The 17,919-nt window shown below is 37.4% G+C and overlaps 1 protein-coding gene across 3 annotated transcripts in view; it reads right to left on the reverse strand.

The window, feature by feature from the left end:
• The window catches only part of EMCN (endomucin), a 94,585-nt gene extending 77,705 nt beyond the window's left edge, over nt 1–16,880 (reverse strand). The window contains exon 1 of one of the 3 annotated variants that reach the window (XM_027598331.1): nt 16,656–16,879. In XM_027598331.1, the coding sequence (XP_027454132.1) occupies nt 16,656–16,725 (70 nt within the window). In that variant the 5' untranslated portion in view covers nt 16,726–16,879. Of the gene's footprint in view, nt 1–16,655 lie in introns of all 3 variants that reach the window. The other 2 variants (XM_027598332.1, XM_027598330.1) reach the window with 2 other exon arrangements.
• Between the last annotated feature and the right edge of the window lie 1,039 nt (nt 16,881–17,919).

Consider the following 17,919-nt stretch of genomic DNA (forward strand, 5'->3'; position numbering starts at 1 on the left):
GTCAGTTTTTCCCCATTGAGAATGATATTCACTGTGGCTTTTATGATATTGAGGTATGTACCCTCTATCCCTACACTCTGAAGGGTTTTAATCAAGAAAGGATGATGTATTTTGTCAAATGCTTTTTCTGCATCTATTGAGAGGATCATATGGTTCTTGTTCTTTCTTTTATTAATGAATCACATTGATTGATTTGTGGATGTTGAACCAACTGTGCAGCCCAGGAATAAATCCAACTTGGTCGTGGTGAATAATCCTTTTAATGTACTGTTGGATCCTATTGGTTAGTATTTTGGTGAGAATTTTTGCATCCATGTTCATCAGGGATATTGGTCCATAGTTCTCCTTTTTGATGGGGTCTTTGTCTGGTTTTGGGATCAAGGTAATGCTGGCCTCATAAAATAAGTTTGGAAGTTTTCCTTCCATTTCTAGTTTTTGGAACAGTTTCAGAAGAATAGGTATTAATTTTTCTTTAAATGTTTGGTAGAATTCCCCTGGGAAGCCATCTGGCCCTGGGCTCTTGTTTGTTGGGAGATTTTTGAATACTGCTTCAATTTCCTTACTGGTTATGGGTTTGTTCAGGTTTTCTATTTCTTCCTGGTTCAGTTTTGGTAGTTTATACATCTCTAGGAATGCATCCGTTTCTTCCAGATTATCCAATTTGCTGGCATATAGTTGCTCATAATATGTTCTTATAATTATTTGCATTTCTTTGGTGTTGGTTGTGATCTCTCCTCTTTCATTCATGATTTTGTTTTGGGTCACTTCTCTTTTCTTTTGATAAGTCTGGCCAGGGATTTATCAATCTTATTAATTCTCTCAAAGAACTAGCTCTTAGTTTCGTTGATCTGTTCTACTGTTCTTTGGGTTTCTATTTCATTGATTTCTGTTCTGATCTTTATTATTTCTCTTCTCCTGCTGGGTTTAGGCTTTATTTGCTGTTCTTTCTCCAGCCCCTTCAGGTGTAGGGTTAGGTTGTGTATCTGAGACTTTTCTTGTTTCTTGAGAAAGGTTTGTATTGTATATACTTTCCTCTTAGGACCACCATTGCTGCATCCCAAAGATTCTGAACTGTTGTGTTTTCATTTTCATTTGTTTCCATGAATTTAATTCTTCTTTAATTTCCTGGTTGACCCATTCATTCTTGAGTAGGATGCTCTTTAGCCTCCATGTATTTGAGTTCTTTCTGACTTTCCTCTTGTAATTGAGTTCTAGTTTCAAAGCATTGTGGTCTGAAAATATGCAGGGAATGATCCCAATCTTTTGGTACCGGTTGAGACCTGATTTGTGACCTAGGGTGTGATCTGTTCTGGAGAATATTCCATGGGCACTACAGAAGAATGTGTATTCTCTTGCTTTGGGATGCAATGTTCTGAATATATCTGTGAAGTCCATTTGGTCCAGTGTTTCATTTAAAGTCTTTATTTCCTTGTTGATCTTTTGCTTAGATGATCTGTCCATTTCAGTGGGGTGAGGGTGTTAAAGTTCCCCACTATTATTGTATTGTTGTTGATATGTTTCTTTGCTTTTGTTATTAATTGGCTTATATAATTGGCTGCTCTCATGTTAGGGGCATAGATATTTAAAATTGTTAGATCTTCTTGTTGGATAGACTCTTTAAGTAGGATACAGTGTCCTTCCTCATCTCTTATTACAGTCTTTTCTTTAAATTCTAATTTGTCTGATATAAGGATTGCCACCCCAGGTTTTTTTGATGTCCATTAGCATGGTGGATGGTTTTCCACCCCTTCACTTTAAATCTGGAGGAGTCTTTGGTTCTAAAAGGAGTCTCTTGCAGGCAGCATATTGATGGGTCTTGTTTTTTTATCCAATATGATAGCCTGTGTCTTTTGATTGGGACATTTAGCCCATTTACATTCAGGGGCACTATTGAAAGATATGAAATTAGTGCCATTGTATTGCCTATAAGGTGACTGTTAGCGTATATTATCTCTATTCCTTTCTGGTCTATGTTACTTTTTGGTTCTCTCTTTACTTAGAGGACCCCTTTCAATATTTCTTGTAAGGCTGGTTTCATGTTTGCAAATTCTTTTAATTTTTGTTTGTCCTGGAAGTTTTTTTTTATCTCTCCTTCTATTTTCAATGACAGTCTAGCTGGATATAGTAGTTTTGGCTGCATATTCTTCTCATTTAGTGCTCTGAATATATCATGCCAGTCCTTTCTGGCCTGCCAGGTCTCGGTGGATAGTCTGCTGCCAATCTAATGTTTCTACCATTGTAGGTTACAGACCTCTTGTTCTGAGCTGCTTTCAGGATTTTCTCTTTGTCTCTGAGTCTTGTAGGTTTTACTATTAGATGTCAGGGGGTTGACCTATTTTTATTGATTTTGAGGGGGGTTCTCTGTGCCTCCTGGATTTTGATGCCTGTTTCCTTCCCCAAATTAGGTAAGTTCTCTGCTATAATTTGCTCCAATATACCTTCTGCCCCTCTCTCTCTTTCTTCTTCTTCTGGGATCCCAATTATTCTAATATTGTTTCATCTTATGGTATCACTTATCTCTCGAATTCTGCCCTTGTGATCCAGTAGTTGTTTATCTCTCTTTTTCTCAGCTTCTTTATTCTCCATCATTTGGTCTTCTATATCCCTAATTCTCTCTTCTGCCTCATTTATCCTAGCAGTTAGAGCCTCCATTTTTAATTGCACCTCATTAATAGCCTTTTTGATTTCAACTTGGTTAGATTTTAGTTCTTTTATTTCTCCAGAAAGGGATTCTCTAGTATCGTTCATGCTTTTATCAAGCCCAGCTATTATCTTTATAACGTCATTCTGAATTCTAGTTCTGACATCTTACTAATGTCTGTATTGATTAGGTTCCTGGCAGTCGGTACTGCCTCTTGTTCTTTTTTTTTGAGGTGAGTTTTTCCATCTGGTTATTTTGTCCAGAGGAGAATAGATGAATGAGAGAACAAAATGCTAACAGGGTAACAATGACCCCAGAAAAATATACACTGAACAAATCAGAAGAGACCCAAAACTGGTGGGAAAAGAAAGGGAAAGAAAAAAAAAGAAAGATTATGATCAGGCTGGTGAATAGATAAGAGCCACACACTAGATTTTGGGCGTATTTTGGTCTGTTAGAAGAAACTGCCTCCCAAAATTTTAAAGAAAGTAAAACTTATATATGTACAAAAATAAGGGTAAAATAAAAATGAAGGGATGGAATATGACTGTAAAGATGAAAATTATATTGATGAATGAAAATTATAAAAGATTTTATAAAAGGAATTGATAGATAAGAAGTTGGTTGAAAAAAGAAAGATGAAAAATTAAAAAAAAAGGGGGGAGAGAATGTGATCAGGCAGGAGACTAGAACTGAGCCATACACTAGAGATTTAGGGTATATTTTGGTCTGTTGGAAGAAACTGTATCCCAAAATTTTAAAAAGAGAAAAACATATATATACAAAAAATAAAGTTAACTAAAATTAAAGGATAGAATATGACTCTAAAAATGAAAATTAAAAAAGATTTTAAAAGGGGATTGATAGATTGATAAGATGTTGGTTGAAAAAGGGAAAAAGAAAAGTTTAAAAAAATAGAAAAAGAAAAAATAAAGAAAATTAAAAAAAATTGACTTTGAAAGACTCAAGAATCATGGGGAAAAGAAGCCATGAATTCTATGTGCTGTACTCTCCTTTCTCTGGAGTTTTGCAGTTCTCATTGATCGGTAAACCTGTTCTTGCTGATCTTCTGGGGGAGGGGCATGTTGCAGTGCCTGAGGCAGAATTGCACCACCCTTGCCAGGGGCCAGGCTAGGTAATCTGCTCAGGAGAAGAGGCCCAAAAGCGTACCTTTGAAGAACCCATGAAAATGCACCACTCTACAGGCTCTGAGCACAACTTATGGTGCCAGGTCAAGTAATAACTCATTCAACTTTCTCACTCCTTCCTCACTCTGTTCCCAACATAGAGTGGTCAGAAAGCAGCTGGAGAGGGGACAGTGAAGCAGAAAAACAGAGACACTATGAAGAACCCACTCTGTAGAATTCCATCCCACACTGACATGTGCTATAGAAGAGAATTTTCAATTATTATTTTGGATTGCATATTCTAATTTTGAATTGATATACACTGCAAACTTAGTTGTCTATAGAAAATTGTTCCCTTCTTAAGAGTGACCAAAAAAGCCGTGGGACTTCAATATTTTCATCATAGGCAGGAAGTTTATGCTCACCAGATAAATTGTAGAGATAGTGGGAAACAAAAATAGAGTAGAATTTTAATCACATTTTATGATTTGTAGCTTCTAAATTCTTTAACTCATTTTCTAAGTTTTATGCTTTTTTAAGACTATGAAATAAGAGTAGTAATCCATGCCAAGTTAATTATTTATAGCTATATTTCAATAAAAGCATTCTTAGCCATGAAAAATGAAAACAAATGGTGACTGGTGTATGTCTTTAAAATTCTGAGATTGAGCTAGAAAGCCTAATCAATTGTAGGAAATTGCCCCAGAACCCTGTCCTTTCAAAATCCATTGCATCAACACAAACATGGTGATATGTTTGCAAATTATACACTTAATGTTTATATGGAATCCTATAAATTCTATGAAATAGATGAAGGAGTTAACCCCAATGCCCAGAGGTTGGACAGAGAGGTGAATGAGAGATTCAAGAACGGTATAAGTGCACAAATATTTGTAGGAGAGAGAACATTGCACAATTTAAAGAGGTATGTATTCCTCAGGTTTAACTGAATAATGCTGTGAGGGAATATGAGGTCCAGAGTTACCAGAAAACCTGAAAATAAGATTGTCAGTTTCCTCCTTTGTTGCTGTTTTGTGAAATTTTGTCATTTTTAAATATTTTCCTGTTGTCATAAAACACTATGTGGCCAAACACACACCTGCACTTGCAGATTATGTCAGAGGATGCTAGTCTGTGAACTCTGGAAGAAAGCCTGTTTGATTCTTCCTGTAACTTATCCCAATTTATTAAGTAATGGCAGGTGATAAATCAGTTGACAAATTTCAACTTGTCATTTTCTAATACTGGACGTTTTCCTGCATATCTAGCACAGATTCATAACATCACAGTTTCTCAATCTCTTTTCAAGCTTACAAGATATTTATTAACATTGGTCATTTAATTATCCATACCTTCTCAAGCTCCTCTGGCTCTAACACTTCTCTAGGAACCGGAAATATTTGTGTTTGGATTATTGAACACATCCTGACACCACTTGAAACTTTGATGGGAATATTATAGCAGTTTCTCTAATCAAACTATTATTCAAGGTGGTTAATATTGAGCAGCAATGGGACAGGCTCATGGTCTTTCAGTGTTAATAAAAACAGGAAGAAGATTAATAGTAGAATGGAAAATAATCAATAGGATTTTATAATGAGTAGGGAATCTCCTTACAATGGGATGGTACCTATATGTCTATGGAGATTTTAGCGCTTCAGCCAATATTTTGTCTTGGCCAAATCTAGTTTCTATTATACTAAGCTAGTACAAGCAAAAAAAAAAAAAAGTTGCACTGAATTAATACCAAAATTCTCTCTGAAAACACTTGACCTTAGCACTTTTCTTTAAAGGTATTTAAAGGTAAACATCTCTGGTCATTTTGTGGGTATGGGGCAATAAAAAGAGTTCAGATGACTAGTCAGGAAATTGGTCTAGTCCAGGATTTCTCAAAATGTATGTCCATGTACCAGTATATAAAAATTATTTGTAGTAATTGCTGGAAGCCTAGCTGTTTGGATTTTACTGGAAGATCACAGCGGTGAGCCCTAGGAAAATCTATTTTTAACAGACACCTTAAGTGATTCTTATGAGTAATAAATGTTAAGACCTACTGATCTCAGTAACAGCGTGTGTGTGTCCTTGGGTTCTTCTCTGACAATGAACCCAGTAACAGCAGTTTGTACAATCCCCTAGGCAGCAGCAAGGATTAAATGAGATAATTGACCAATAAAGTACTTTGAAAAATGTGTAGTATTTTGCAAATGGAATGGATGAACCAGCAAGAGATTTAATGAGAAGAAGAAAGAACCTGGGGCACCTGGGTGGCTCTGTCGGTTAAAGCCTCTGACTCTTGGCTTCGGCTCAGTTCATGATCTCAGGGTCACAGGTTCAAGCCCCGAGTTGGGCTGGGCCCTCAGTACAGAGTCTGCTTGAGATTCTTTCCCTCTGCCCCCGCTTCTCTATCTCTCTCTCAAATAAGTAAATAAAATCTTTTTAAAAAAAGAAGAAGAAAGAACCCTACTGAATACCAGGTTTATAAAAGTACTGGAAGTCCTATGGGGAGCCCTCCTCCTGAATTATTAGAGTTTTGTTACATATCTTTCTCCCTCCCCTTCTCATTCTTGATATTTCTCCATTCCAACCATCTCTGAAAGGCTTCCTCTCTTTCTCCCTGCTTGTGGTACCTTCTCAGACTCCTTTAATCCCATCTTTACTCTCAATCTTTTCCTGGATGTCAGTGAATTTCTCTTTCTCTCTCTCTGTCTTTTTTTTTTAAAATCCCTCCCACCATCACATGTCTCCAAATTATATACAAATAATACCACATGGAAAATGGAAAAAGGTGTCTTTTGTTGATATGTACTCTGAGAAATGTCTCTCATGGCAGAGAACTGACACTTTACATGAGAATCAGATACTTTCTTACAGCCCTATCTGAAAATTCCCAAAGGAAACAAACATTAGGCAATAGAGTTGAGCATCTGGATCCAAAACGAACAAATCTAGGAATAACAGGGTGAAAGTGAAGCAAGATAACTTGAGGCAAAATATACAGAAATTGCTCGTTACAGAGAGATCATACAGCTATAGATCTGGAGGAAAACTTCCATATCATTTAGTCAAACTGCACTCCTATTATTGATGGAGAAATTAAAGACTTGAGAGGTTAAAACATTTGCTTTAAGCAAACTCTTTAAGCAAGCTTGTGGCCCCAGGTAACTAAGACCAAGGGCTTGTGGTCCCTGGTTCCTAAGACCAAGGGCTCTTGGCTTAGCCAACAGTATACTCCACCATTGCACAGGGCTGGCTTATGACACCAGTCAGAGCTCAGTGAAAAAAAAAAGTTGTTAAATTGCCAAATATATGCATATAGCTAAAGTAGACTTTATGTAATATACAAGTAAATGGCGTATACATTGTAGGTGTTTTGTGTCTTTATTTGGCAAAGTAAAAACCTGTTAATTCCCCATCAACTGTCCAAAGGGCATTTGATTATTTACTGATCAATGAAAATTTTAAAACCTGGGAATAACTGAATTATCTAATGCCTTTGCTTCTGGACAGGATTAAAATAAAGTCAATTACCAACATAGTGAATAAAGTGAATGAAGACCTCAGAGTTAGAGCGGTAAAACCTGTAATCAATGCATCTTTACAACTGCATTTTCATAACTGCATTTGGTAGGGATGAGGAATAGTGTGATCTAAGTGTTTCAGAATTACTCAATGAATGATACATAGAATTACAGGATACCATTGTTTTTCTCGTGAGCAAGAAATAGGAATGACTCAACACCTGCATTCTGATAGTCACACCATTCCTATGTGATTTGAACAGTCAGTATAAACCAAATGTGGGCATTTTCTGCTATTTATACAACAATAATGTCAATTTCATAAAGCAAAGCAAATCAGTTCAGCCAACTGAGAGAATATCCCAAAATGACCCTCACAACTTCTCCACTGTACAGGCCAAGGATAAAAATAAATATGGTCCTCAAGTTACTGAAAACAAATCCAGGAATATCTTGTACATTTTCAACTCTGCTGACTTTTGAAGAAATACATACAGTTCTCCAAATTAAAGCAAGAGCTAGTAAGTAAGCATCACCTATGTGTCCAAAGATAGGTCTTGGGGAAAAAAAAAACCCAGATCAATTGGACATTGTCTTCATTCCCAATAGATGTACATTCAGTTAGATTGTAAATGGACTCTAGTAACAGGTTTTTAAATGGTTGGTGGCATTGTCATTTTTCTTTCTTCTACTTGGCAAATCTATAGAGTTGTAAACTTCAATTAATATGAAACTTGTACTCAACAAATGAGGCTGTCGGGAAAAGAAAGAAGAAAAGAAAAATAATAAGAAGCTTATGGATTCACATAATTTCATTATCTTAATCCCCAAATTGCAATTACTATTAATAGATCTTTAATTAGTTAATTCTATGCATTTAAAATGGCGGGTCTCATTTTTTAAAACCGGATTCGCAGGGAGAGAGAGTTGAGGGATGTCTCATTGTAGGAGAGAGGAGTAGTCACAATGGCCATGAGCTGGCAAGTGCAGGAGTGGCCTCTGTGCCCCAGGGACAGTATCTAAGAGCTCAGCATTTATGTCTTCACACTTGCCGAATGCCCTAGGAGGACCATTTCACAATTCATACCACAAAAAAAAAAATTTCTTTTCCCATTTCAGTTAAAAACAAGCTCAATGTGTGATACAAATGGTTTTCTGTATTTTATGTGTGTGGTTTTTTAATAACTCAAGCACTATTTCAACACATGGCTCCTTGAATGTGTAACAGCCATAGAAAAACATATAAAGGTATTATAGCCAAAAGAGCAAGGGTAGAATGGCAGATACAGACCCAGCCAATAAGGAAAAATTCTCAAATTTATGAAATGTCTTCCTACTTATCCCTTGATTCTGTGAGTTAAATGTTAGCTTGCCTATTAATAACTAATATTTAAATAGTAATTTATGACTTACAGAGCACTTAAAATAGGTTTTCTGATTTTCATGTAACTCTAATACTGTGTCAACAAATATCGTTTTTCTCATATTTAGAGAAAGAAAAGGAGGCTAGGAAGTATTTAGTATCTTGGTCATTTTCAGCATACTAAGAAGTTAGACCCAAACTTGGTTCTCAATTGAAGTCAAGGTTCCTTCCACTAACGTATTCCACCTCTCAGATCAAGTGGTGTTTGAAGACAGGTAATAACATGTGAGGATGTTGACAATTCTCAGACTACAAAGTTAGAATCCTCGTTAAAAACAAACATAATTTTATTTATGAATTTCAGTGATTAGTGAGTTAAATAACCTACAAATCTGAAAGACACTTTAGAGAATACAGTCTGTATACATCAAATGGTGCCTGTATATATTGTGATTAAAAATATAACTTGGCAATCACCTTTCTAGTATCTCATACCCATTCTTCCATGAAAAATTTTCATGTGTTGGTTTTTCACTTTGTGAGAATTAACATTATAATTATTTAAATATTTGCTGATTTTGCATTAGAATCAATTTGGAAATAAGGCAGTTTATCTAAGGAATGGGAATTAATAAACTATATGACTCTGATTTCCCAAACTCAGCAAACCTTATGAAGTTCTCACATGCACAACACTGTGTTGGGTGCTTTGTGTACCTCTCTTCACGTGACCTCCCTAACACTCCTACGAGGTAGGCCCTGCACGCATCCTATTTTACAGCTGAGAAAGCTGAAGGTGAAGTAACTTATGCAAGTTCACAAAGAGAGTGAGTGGCAGAGCTGAAATTTGAACCCAGACAGTCCGGCTCCAAAAGAATTATAAATGTGACACTAAGTGATTAATTCACTAATAGTTATTTCCTCAGCTTCTTTTCTCCTCCTCCAAGTCCCATATTAGCTGCACTCACATTTATATTACAGCCAAGCACATTTTTTTTTCAACTAAATTAACAAGGGGTTGGTAGGCAAATGCCTACAACTCCTTTCAATGCATCCTCTACTAATTAACTGAATCAAGCGTATGAAGAGGATCATTATCACTAAGCAGAAACTCATCTGTGGCACTTAAGTTTGTGGTTTAAAGGTGTGGAAGATGTTAAGAGAGGCAGCAGTGGCTTCTGAATTACTCAAGTGACAAGTCTCTATCCTTCCTCTCTTCTATTCGAAAAACTCAACTTGCTACAATTTCACCACGCTGGAAGGCAGCAAACTATAAGGAAGATTTTGAAGAACAATATCCTCTGGTTTGGTTTTAAGCCACATCACTCTAGTATAATTTTATAGCCTCATTTCCTAATGATTAAAATGGGAATCATAAAGTCAGCCTTAAATGTTGTGATGGAAGGAATCTGTGTAAAGGGCCAGGCAAAATGAATGGTAGATGTCAGGAGATGTTGTGATGACACTCACCTGGGTTAACTTGGACCCAATCCAACTGAGTCTGGGTTTTGACACAACTACTTTGGGTTCAAGCCAGAACATGACTGAATAGACAGATGTAAAAGCAGTTCATATTTCAGATGAGCAGCACACCAAGAATAAAATCAATGACTTCAACATTCTGGCTACTAACCTCACAATATAATTCATTACTGACTCTATACAAATAGGCAAATGATTGCCTTAGAAGAGGGCCTGCCTAGAATATTGTTGAACGTATTCAACAAAAGGTTGATAAAACTTTTCATTTCATTTGTTTTGAAGAGGAAGAAAGGAAGTGAATAATAATTGGAATATCAGGGAAATGGTAGCAATCTATATATACCACAATCTTGATATACACTCTCATTCAAACCAAAAAGTTCTTATCAAGAAAAATAATAAATCCTGGATTTCCCCAGAAAGCAGAGCCTGAGACAAAGGCTTGTGTGCAGACAGTTTGTAAAGGAGCGTGAAGTCTGGGAAAGGCATAGAGGACTACAGCAGTGAAATGGAGCAGGAACAGAGGAGGAAAGCACTCATTCACTGGCTCCATCCCCCCTTTCGACAAGAGTGGTCTCAGAGAGGACTACTGCCCCTGCTCTTCCGGCTCAGACATACAACTCTGCCAACTGGCGTTCTGCAGGTGACACATGCCTTGGTATCAGAATAACAGCAGACAGGAAAGCTAAAGATCTATATTCACTCAAGGCAAGGTGCTGTCAGGCTACGCAAGTGCGTAGCAGGTTGCCATAGCAACGGCCGGAGTAAACACTGCCAGCCAGGGTATAGGGAAGGACACAACAGGTGTTTAATACTTGTACAGGGACTGCTTCTATTTAGAGACTAGTTATGGTGATCTCCGCTGATATTTCTACAAGACACAAAACTTCTATTTACGTTTAGAAAACGATTTTTCTTTTCTTTTCTTTTTTTTAAAAACGATTTTTCTTATGGTTGTCCCAAATTTGGGAACCATATAGTGGCCTTTCTAGATGTAACTGTAATTGATATCACTGTTTTTTCACGTCGATGCTGATGTGGTGTCTGCAACAGTATAAAAAGGATCTTGTTTGCTAACTGAAAGAGTTTCTTTTAACACCCAACAGGCATTATTATCCTAGCCTGATAGAGCTATAATGACCCACAGGAATTCAGTAACAGGAAAGGAGGCCCTTACTAACAGGAATTGAATGTCCTTTAGAGTACATTCCTGCTTTGACATTCAGTGTTTAGAAATGTGCATCTCAAATTGTTCTCAAAGATGAAGAGGAAGTTGGAAAGTGATGACTAAAAAAAACCGCATAGAAGTTACTTGAATTAGATAATTATTCACAAGTTAAAATATTTACCTGAAGCTTGAAATATACCTTCATCAATGAAAAGGAAAGGACAGGCAATGATCCAGTAAAATAAAAGCTTTCTGAAACCCTCAAATGTGCATCATCATTTTCCCTCAATTATCTGAATAATTACAATTAGCAAGATAAAATCACCAGAGAACTTACTGGTGACAACTGATATGAGTCTCTTGAAAATAGGAATTCTAGAATGATCACTTCTACTTTTAAGCAGAGACTATTAAAAAAAAATGAGTCGTGGAAAAAAATGAATGTTAAACAAATGGTTTGGGGACTAAATACTTTCCCATTGGATTTGTTTGCATATTGGTTCATTCTTCCCACAACAGATCACTCATTTTAGGTAAGAATTTCTGATAGTGATGAAGCTAAACAGAATAAGTAAAATGATCTGCTCTAGAGCAACTCATATGTGATCAAAAATAACACATGCATTAATGATGTGCGGTATTTATTTAACTTTCTTAAACTTCCCTTTTTGTGAACTTTGTTTTTTAAAAAAGCCGTTTTGTATTTTTAAGAAGTTGGTTGAGAATAAGTTTTCTCCTTGAATATTTCTAACTATAAGAAGATATTACATAAAGTATTTTATACCCCGAAAGGAAAGGTAGAGCCAGTTCTTTTTAGATATTCTTCCTCCCAAGGATTATAGTCAGAGTAGTTTATTTCTCCAGATTTGTTGTCAATTACTGTCACCTGGTACTAGATTGTCCATCTATCCCTATCACCTTCTCTCCTGGCTAGACTTTGGGAATTGGCTTACCTTTGATAAGAAGCCGCTTTGCTTATATTTTGTGCCCATTTTCATAGCCAGGGACCAAAGTAATCCACTTGTATCCATGTTCTATGCTATGAGTCATACATGTTCATAGTCTTTTCACAAGGGCAAGACAGTAAACTGGTAAGTGATTGTCATTGTAAGAAATTAAAAATGAAAAAAATGAAGGCAACTGTATCATTCCTTTAAGTGTTCACTCAGCTATGTGTCCTTATTATAACAGTTTAGAACTGTTACTGGACAGGGGTGCCTGGATGGCTCAGTCAGTTAAACGTCTGCCTTTGGCTCAGATCATGGTCCCAGGGTCCTGGGATCAAGTCCTGCATTGGGTTCCTTGCTCAGTGGGGTGCCTGCTTCTCCCTCTGCCTGCCACTCCCCCTGCTTGTGCTCTCTCTCTGCCAAATAAATAAATATAAATAAAATCTTAAAAAAAAAGAACTGTTACTGGACAAACTACATATGATAATATATATGTCCCCTACTTTCAAGGTGCTTATAGTCTCGTAGAGGAAATAAGATATGCCTACAAATAATTTTGATAGAATCAAAAAAACAAGTGCCACAAGAGAGTTAGAAATACGAGCATCTAGGCGAGAAATAAATTGTTTTTCTATGTTATTAATTCTACAATAAGCAGGACTAAGAACTCCTGGGATTCAAGAGTAAAGAACACTCACCCCCTCATCCAGCTGCAGGGGCATTCCAACTACCCATGGATTTTAATTTACCCTGAACATCTCTATTTAAATATCTTATTAGGATTTCAAACTCACCATGTCCAAAGTCAAATACATCATTTTCTCCTTAAACTGTCTCCACCTATCTCTCCCTCCCTCGGTTCCCAAACCATTTCCCAACTCCTAGTATTCAGATACTCCTTTGTACATCACAGTCACGTTCTCCCTCATTGCCAGTCAAGAATATGTCAAATCACCAACTTTCTACTTCCTTTAAGCACTTCCCCAGATCCTTCTTTTTATTTTATTGATAGACTTTCAGACTTGCAATAGCATTTGCACTATTTTCTTTATCTTGTGTCTCTCTTGACTACAGTAGTCTAATTTATTTCCTGCTGACAGATTAATCTTCCCAATTTGTAGCTCCAATCATAACTCCCACACTCAAACACATTTAGAGGCTCGAAACTAATTAACTATTCAATTTTAACTATTGACTATTAACTAGTCAGTATCTCTCATCCTGGTAGTCAACATATATCTGGAGGCTCTATTTCCAACCTTATTTTCCAAAACTTACCTATGTCTAATCTGTGACCTCCTTACATGTGTACACTAGAATATTCTGATGTTTTCATGTTCCTATGCAAGAAACTCCATTGATCTGAAACCTCCTGTTTTTCAAATTTCAAAGTTTATCATAATTTCCACTTTTATATGAATTTTTTACTGATGCCCCACAGCCAAAACGAAGCTCCGGACCATTCTTTATTTACCACTTAGAACTTACAATACAATCAAAATTAGTTGACTCCTCTTTTCTCCCCCATTTCAAGGGCCATGGTTGAGTCTTACTGATCTCTGTAAATCTATAGCATTTAGCATAATGTCTGTCTTACAGTCTGTTTGATCCATTTTTTTTCCCATGAAACTGAATGTTCAATCACTAACAAAATGAATTTCTCCAAGCAATGATTCTTCAGATACCAATGAAATGATGTTTGCTCCTGTTTGCAAATGCCTAACACAGTTTAATCTTTCCTAAATTAATATCAAGTTCAAAAAGCAAATGGCACTGGAAGAGTACATTGTTTCCTGGCCCTCCTTTCTCTTAGAATCCCTTTTCATTTAACTTCTCTTGGTTCTGACAGTCAAAGGCTCATCCATCTAGGCTTAAAAGCCAAAAGGGGTTTAAAAGCCACAGGAGGGGGCTGTTCAGTTTTAAATACAATTTAGAAAACCTTGGAAAAGAATGACAGTTCTTTTTCAGGAATCTTCCCTAGTATTTCAACAGAACAGCTTCACAAATGGGAAATGGTAAAATATTATACCACCAACCAAGTAATAGAAAGTCACTTGCTGCTGTGTAGAAAGATTCACTTGATTTTCACAAGGAGCACAAAAACTACATTGTATGTAGTTAAATCTGAGACTGACAAAAATGTCAGAAGGAAAAAGAAAAGTATTCCATTTCTCTAAAAGATCATTATTTAGGAATAAATTACTATGCAAAGAAGCATGGATCTTCTTGACAACTTGTGAATTTAAGGCCGATGAAATGCCTCCCTCCTCATCCCTAATAATCCTCTGCTGATGAAATATGGTAAGCATTCTAAGTTTGGGGAACGTACAAAGCTTTGAAATCAATGTGTTTCCGGTACAGGGGATTAAGGAAAGAACTTAATAAATCAGCTTAGGAAATGCTTCATTTCCTGTGCCCTATCTGGGAAGGGAAACATAAAACAGGCAGAACCAGGTACAACAAAATCATACACCTGGATGGACAATCTCTTCCAGTTCCTTCTAGGCACCACTCAGGTGGTCAGTTTATGCTCTTGAGCTAGAGCTTCCTTTTCCAAGGCAAATGGAGTAGTTTTTACAGACACTTTCCTTAAGTTAACAAATAGGGTTGTTGGCAGAGGTTGAAGAAGATAGTCATTATGTAATTATTATCTCTGCTCAAAAGAGAAATTATCCTACTTGGGTTAATAGTTCATTAGAAAGAAGACACCATTAATGGGCTGGGCTCATTTCTGGTTAGGTAAAAGAAGTTGGTATTTTCCCCAAATGATCATAATAGAAAAGCCTGCCAGGTCATCTCTGGGTTGTCCTCCACTTTCCATCTTCCTTATGGCTAGGTCTTGCAGGCTGATTCTATTGATCTTACTCTGTTTTGCTTTCAGAAAGACACATAATCCATTCAGAGTTTAACAATGCTGGGAAAATAGTGTACTCGGTGGTGCTTACAGACCTGGAGTGGTGAGCAGCCTAACCCAGACTTTCAATTTTATATTGACCTGACACCTGTTTGTGAGTAGTGTTCTTCACGGCATCGGGATTTCCCATGCATACTGAAGAGTTACTTATAAGCTTATGCACTGATTTCTGGGGCCCTTCATAACTACTCTTTATTTTAAAAAATCAGATGCTAGGTAACACTTCTAAGTTAGATTTTCTGGCCTTGATACCTGCTGCAACTTAACTCTGGAAATGCCAAGATGCATGATAAGCAATCATATGTGATTTTGGAGTTTTTGGGAATTTGTCCTAAATTTACATATGTATTTTGGGAAATTAATGATAAATATCATTGAAGGAGTGTGCATAATTCTTCCTACACTATTATTCTAAATTAGAATTTTTGTAGGCAGCAAACTTTTGAAAAAAGCACATGCAAAATAAAATTAGGACTGATTGTTTTTCAGGGCTCCTCTGAATCAGTATTTCCCAACTGTGTTCTTTTATGATAGTTTGTACTGTGGTTTTCACACTTATTAAATCTGTCTTGTATTAGAATTACGTATTTGTTTTTCCCAACAGTACATTTACCACTCTTGGTAAGGACAATGTCTTAATCATTTATGTATTCCTTGCACTGTTGAGTACATAGTAGGATCCTCATAAATATTCATTAAATGCAATTGCTTACAGGGAATCCCTCAGAAAAGGGCTAACACAGTCACATGTAATAATTTCTTGCAACTGGTCATTAATATAGCCAGGGCTTATAGTGATTCATATACATCCCTTATCTGAGTTTCTGAAATTGCAGTCAGTGGGTAGGATTCTTATGTCTATAAATTTCCGAAATGTTGTGCAAAATGTTGTGCGTACATGTGTAGATCTGTGCTTATTTCCAGAACAAATATTATTAACATGAATCAAATGACTCTCCTCTTTACCCACCCTGCCCCCTTGAGATATTAATATTCACTTCCCCAGGCAGCTTGGTCCAGCCTCTCAATATATCAGAGCTAAAAGATATTTGGGACAAATATAGGCCAGCATCTGCAATGCAGTATTTCTGATTACAGCCTTTCACCCATGCTTGACAATCTTGTTATTTCTAGACTTAACGCCTGAGAGGAGCACATTTTTGAGAAAGAGTACATTTGTAACCAGCATTTTATCCCCAGATTTTTATTCTCCCAAAATGCTCTCGTGTATTCTGAGTACCTTTATGGTGCCATCAAATACACCGCAAGGCCACTGCGCCAGCAAACATTTCCTTTCAGTGAAAACAACAAACATCTTCTCCATGGAGCCTTCCCCACGGACTCCCTGCCAACACCCACACACTCGACTCAGCAAATGAATTGCTGTATCCAAGTTTCGGGGGAAGGTCCCTGAAGGTAAACTGAGGCTAACAGCTCCCCCCACCACCCAGTGATTTCGGATCCACACCATCAGAGGAATAAGAGAAAATGGTACCTGTGTTGTTTTCACTGCTACAAAGACTGGACAGAAGAAGACAAAGGATGGTCACTTGAAGGAGTTCCATGGTGCTCGTGGACCGTCTCAGTGGTGCTTCTCTCCAGAGTCCCGCAGAGATAACTCCCTCCCAGCCTGGCAGGGCCTTATTAGCAAATGGAAAAGGTGTGCTGAATGTGAGCAGTCACTGCCCATTCCCACTGATTTTGGGGGCTCTGATAAAGAACGGGAGGAAATACACTCACTCCCTTTGGGAGTTCAGCAGAGAGGAGATTTATTGTTTCAGTCCCTTACAGGAACTTTTTTTTCTCTTCCTCTGGCAGCCACTTGTGTTTTTGTTACTACATTATTTTGTTCTTCTTCAACAAAAAGGTCAGGGCGGGTTCTGAACAGAAACAGATCTTTCTTGAGAATGGATCATACAGCTTTCTAACTTTTGTTTTGAAAGTGTGTTTCGGAGTGGTTATAGAAAGGGCCTGATTAACTAGAGGCTTGCTTTGGACAAAGAGGCTTTAATCGCCTGAGGGTTAAAGTTTGGAGCAAAATCCACAAGGAATCAACTCTTCTTCTTTCTTTCCAACTGGAAAGCCAGATTAGCGAAGACCACCTTCTGGAGATAAGTGCAAAACCCTATTAAATAGGTCCTGTTCTGCTCTCGAGTGTGCAAAAGACTACTTAGGGATGTCCAGGGATGTTTTCAGGATATTTCTAACAGAATTAAGCAACGATGTGACCGTTCACTGCTCATTCCTGGTTTTTCTTGGTGGAATTTGATGAAGAGAAAAGAAAAATTTGTTACACAAGTATCCCCCCTTTTGGACGTTTGTATTACAGCGAGTTGTTGTAGAGGCAGCATGCACCCTGAGCAGCCAGAGTGGCCCCGCCAAGCTCTTACCCCTGGACCACACTCAGCACCCCAGCATCAAGCCACTGCAGCTTTGAACTGTATCCTGGGAGCATCAGGGCTTTATCTCCATTGATCTTGTGCATCCATTCGCATGATTGTATCCTAAGGTATGAGGAAAGCCTAAGAAAGGTTATTTTGGGGGAGGGGGTTAGGAATGCTTAAAAATTTCTCCATGTAAATTAATAATTGCTCCTTCACTTTACACCATTTCCACTCAGGGGCATTTTCATAAGAATGCTCCACTTGCAGATAGTGAGGAGGGAAGCCCCCCCCCGCTCCCCGCCACACCACTGCCCTGCAGGGATACTCTTCTCTAAGAAATATGATTGAAATGGCACTGGGGTAGAATGGTCTCCC

The sequence above is a fragment of the Zalophus californianus genome, chromosome 2 (assembly GCF_009762305.2).
Source record: "Zalophus californianus isolate mZalCal1 chromosome 2, mZalCal1.pri.v2, whole genome shotgun sequence".
Lineage (NCBI taxonomy): Eukaryota > Metazoa > Chordata > Mammalia > Carnivora > Otariidae > Zalophus > Zalophus californianus.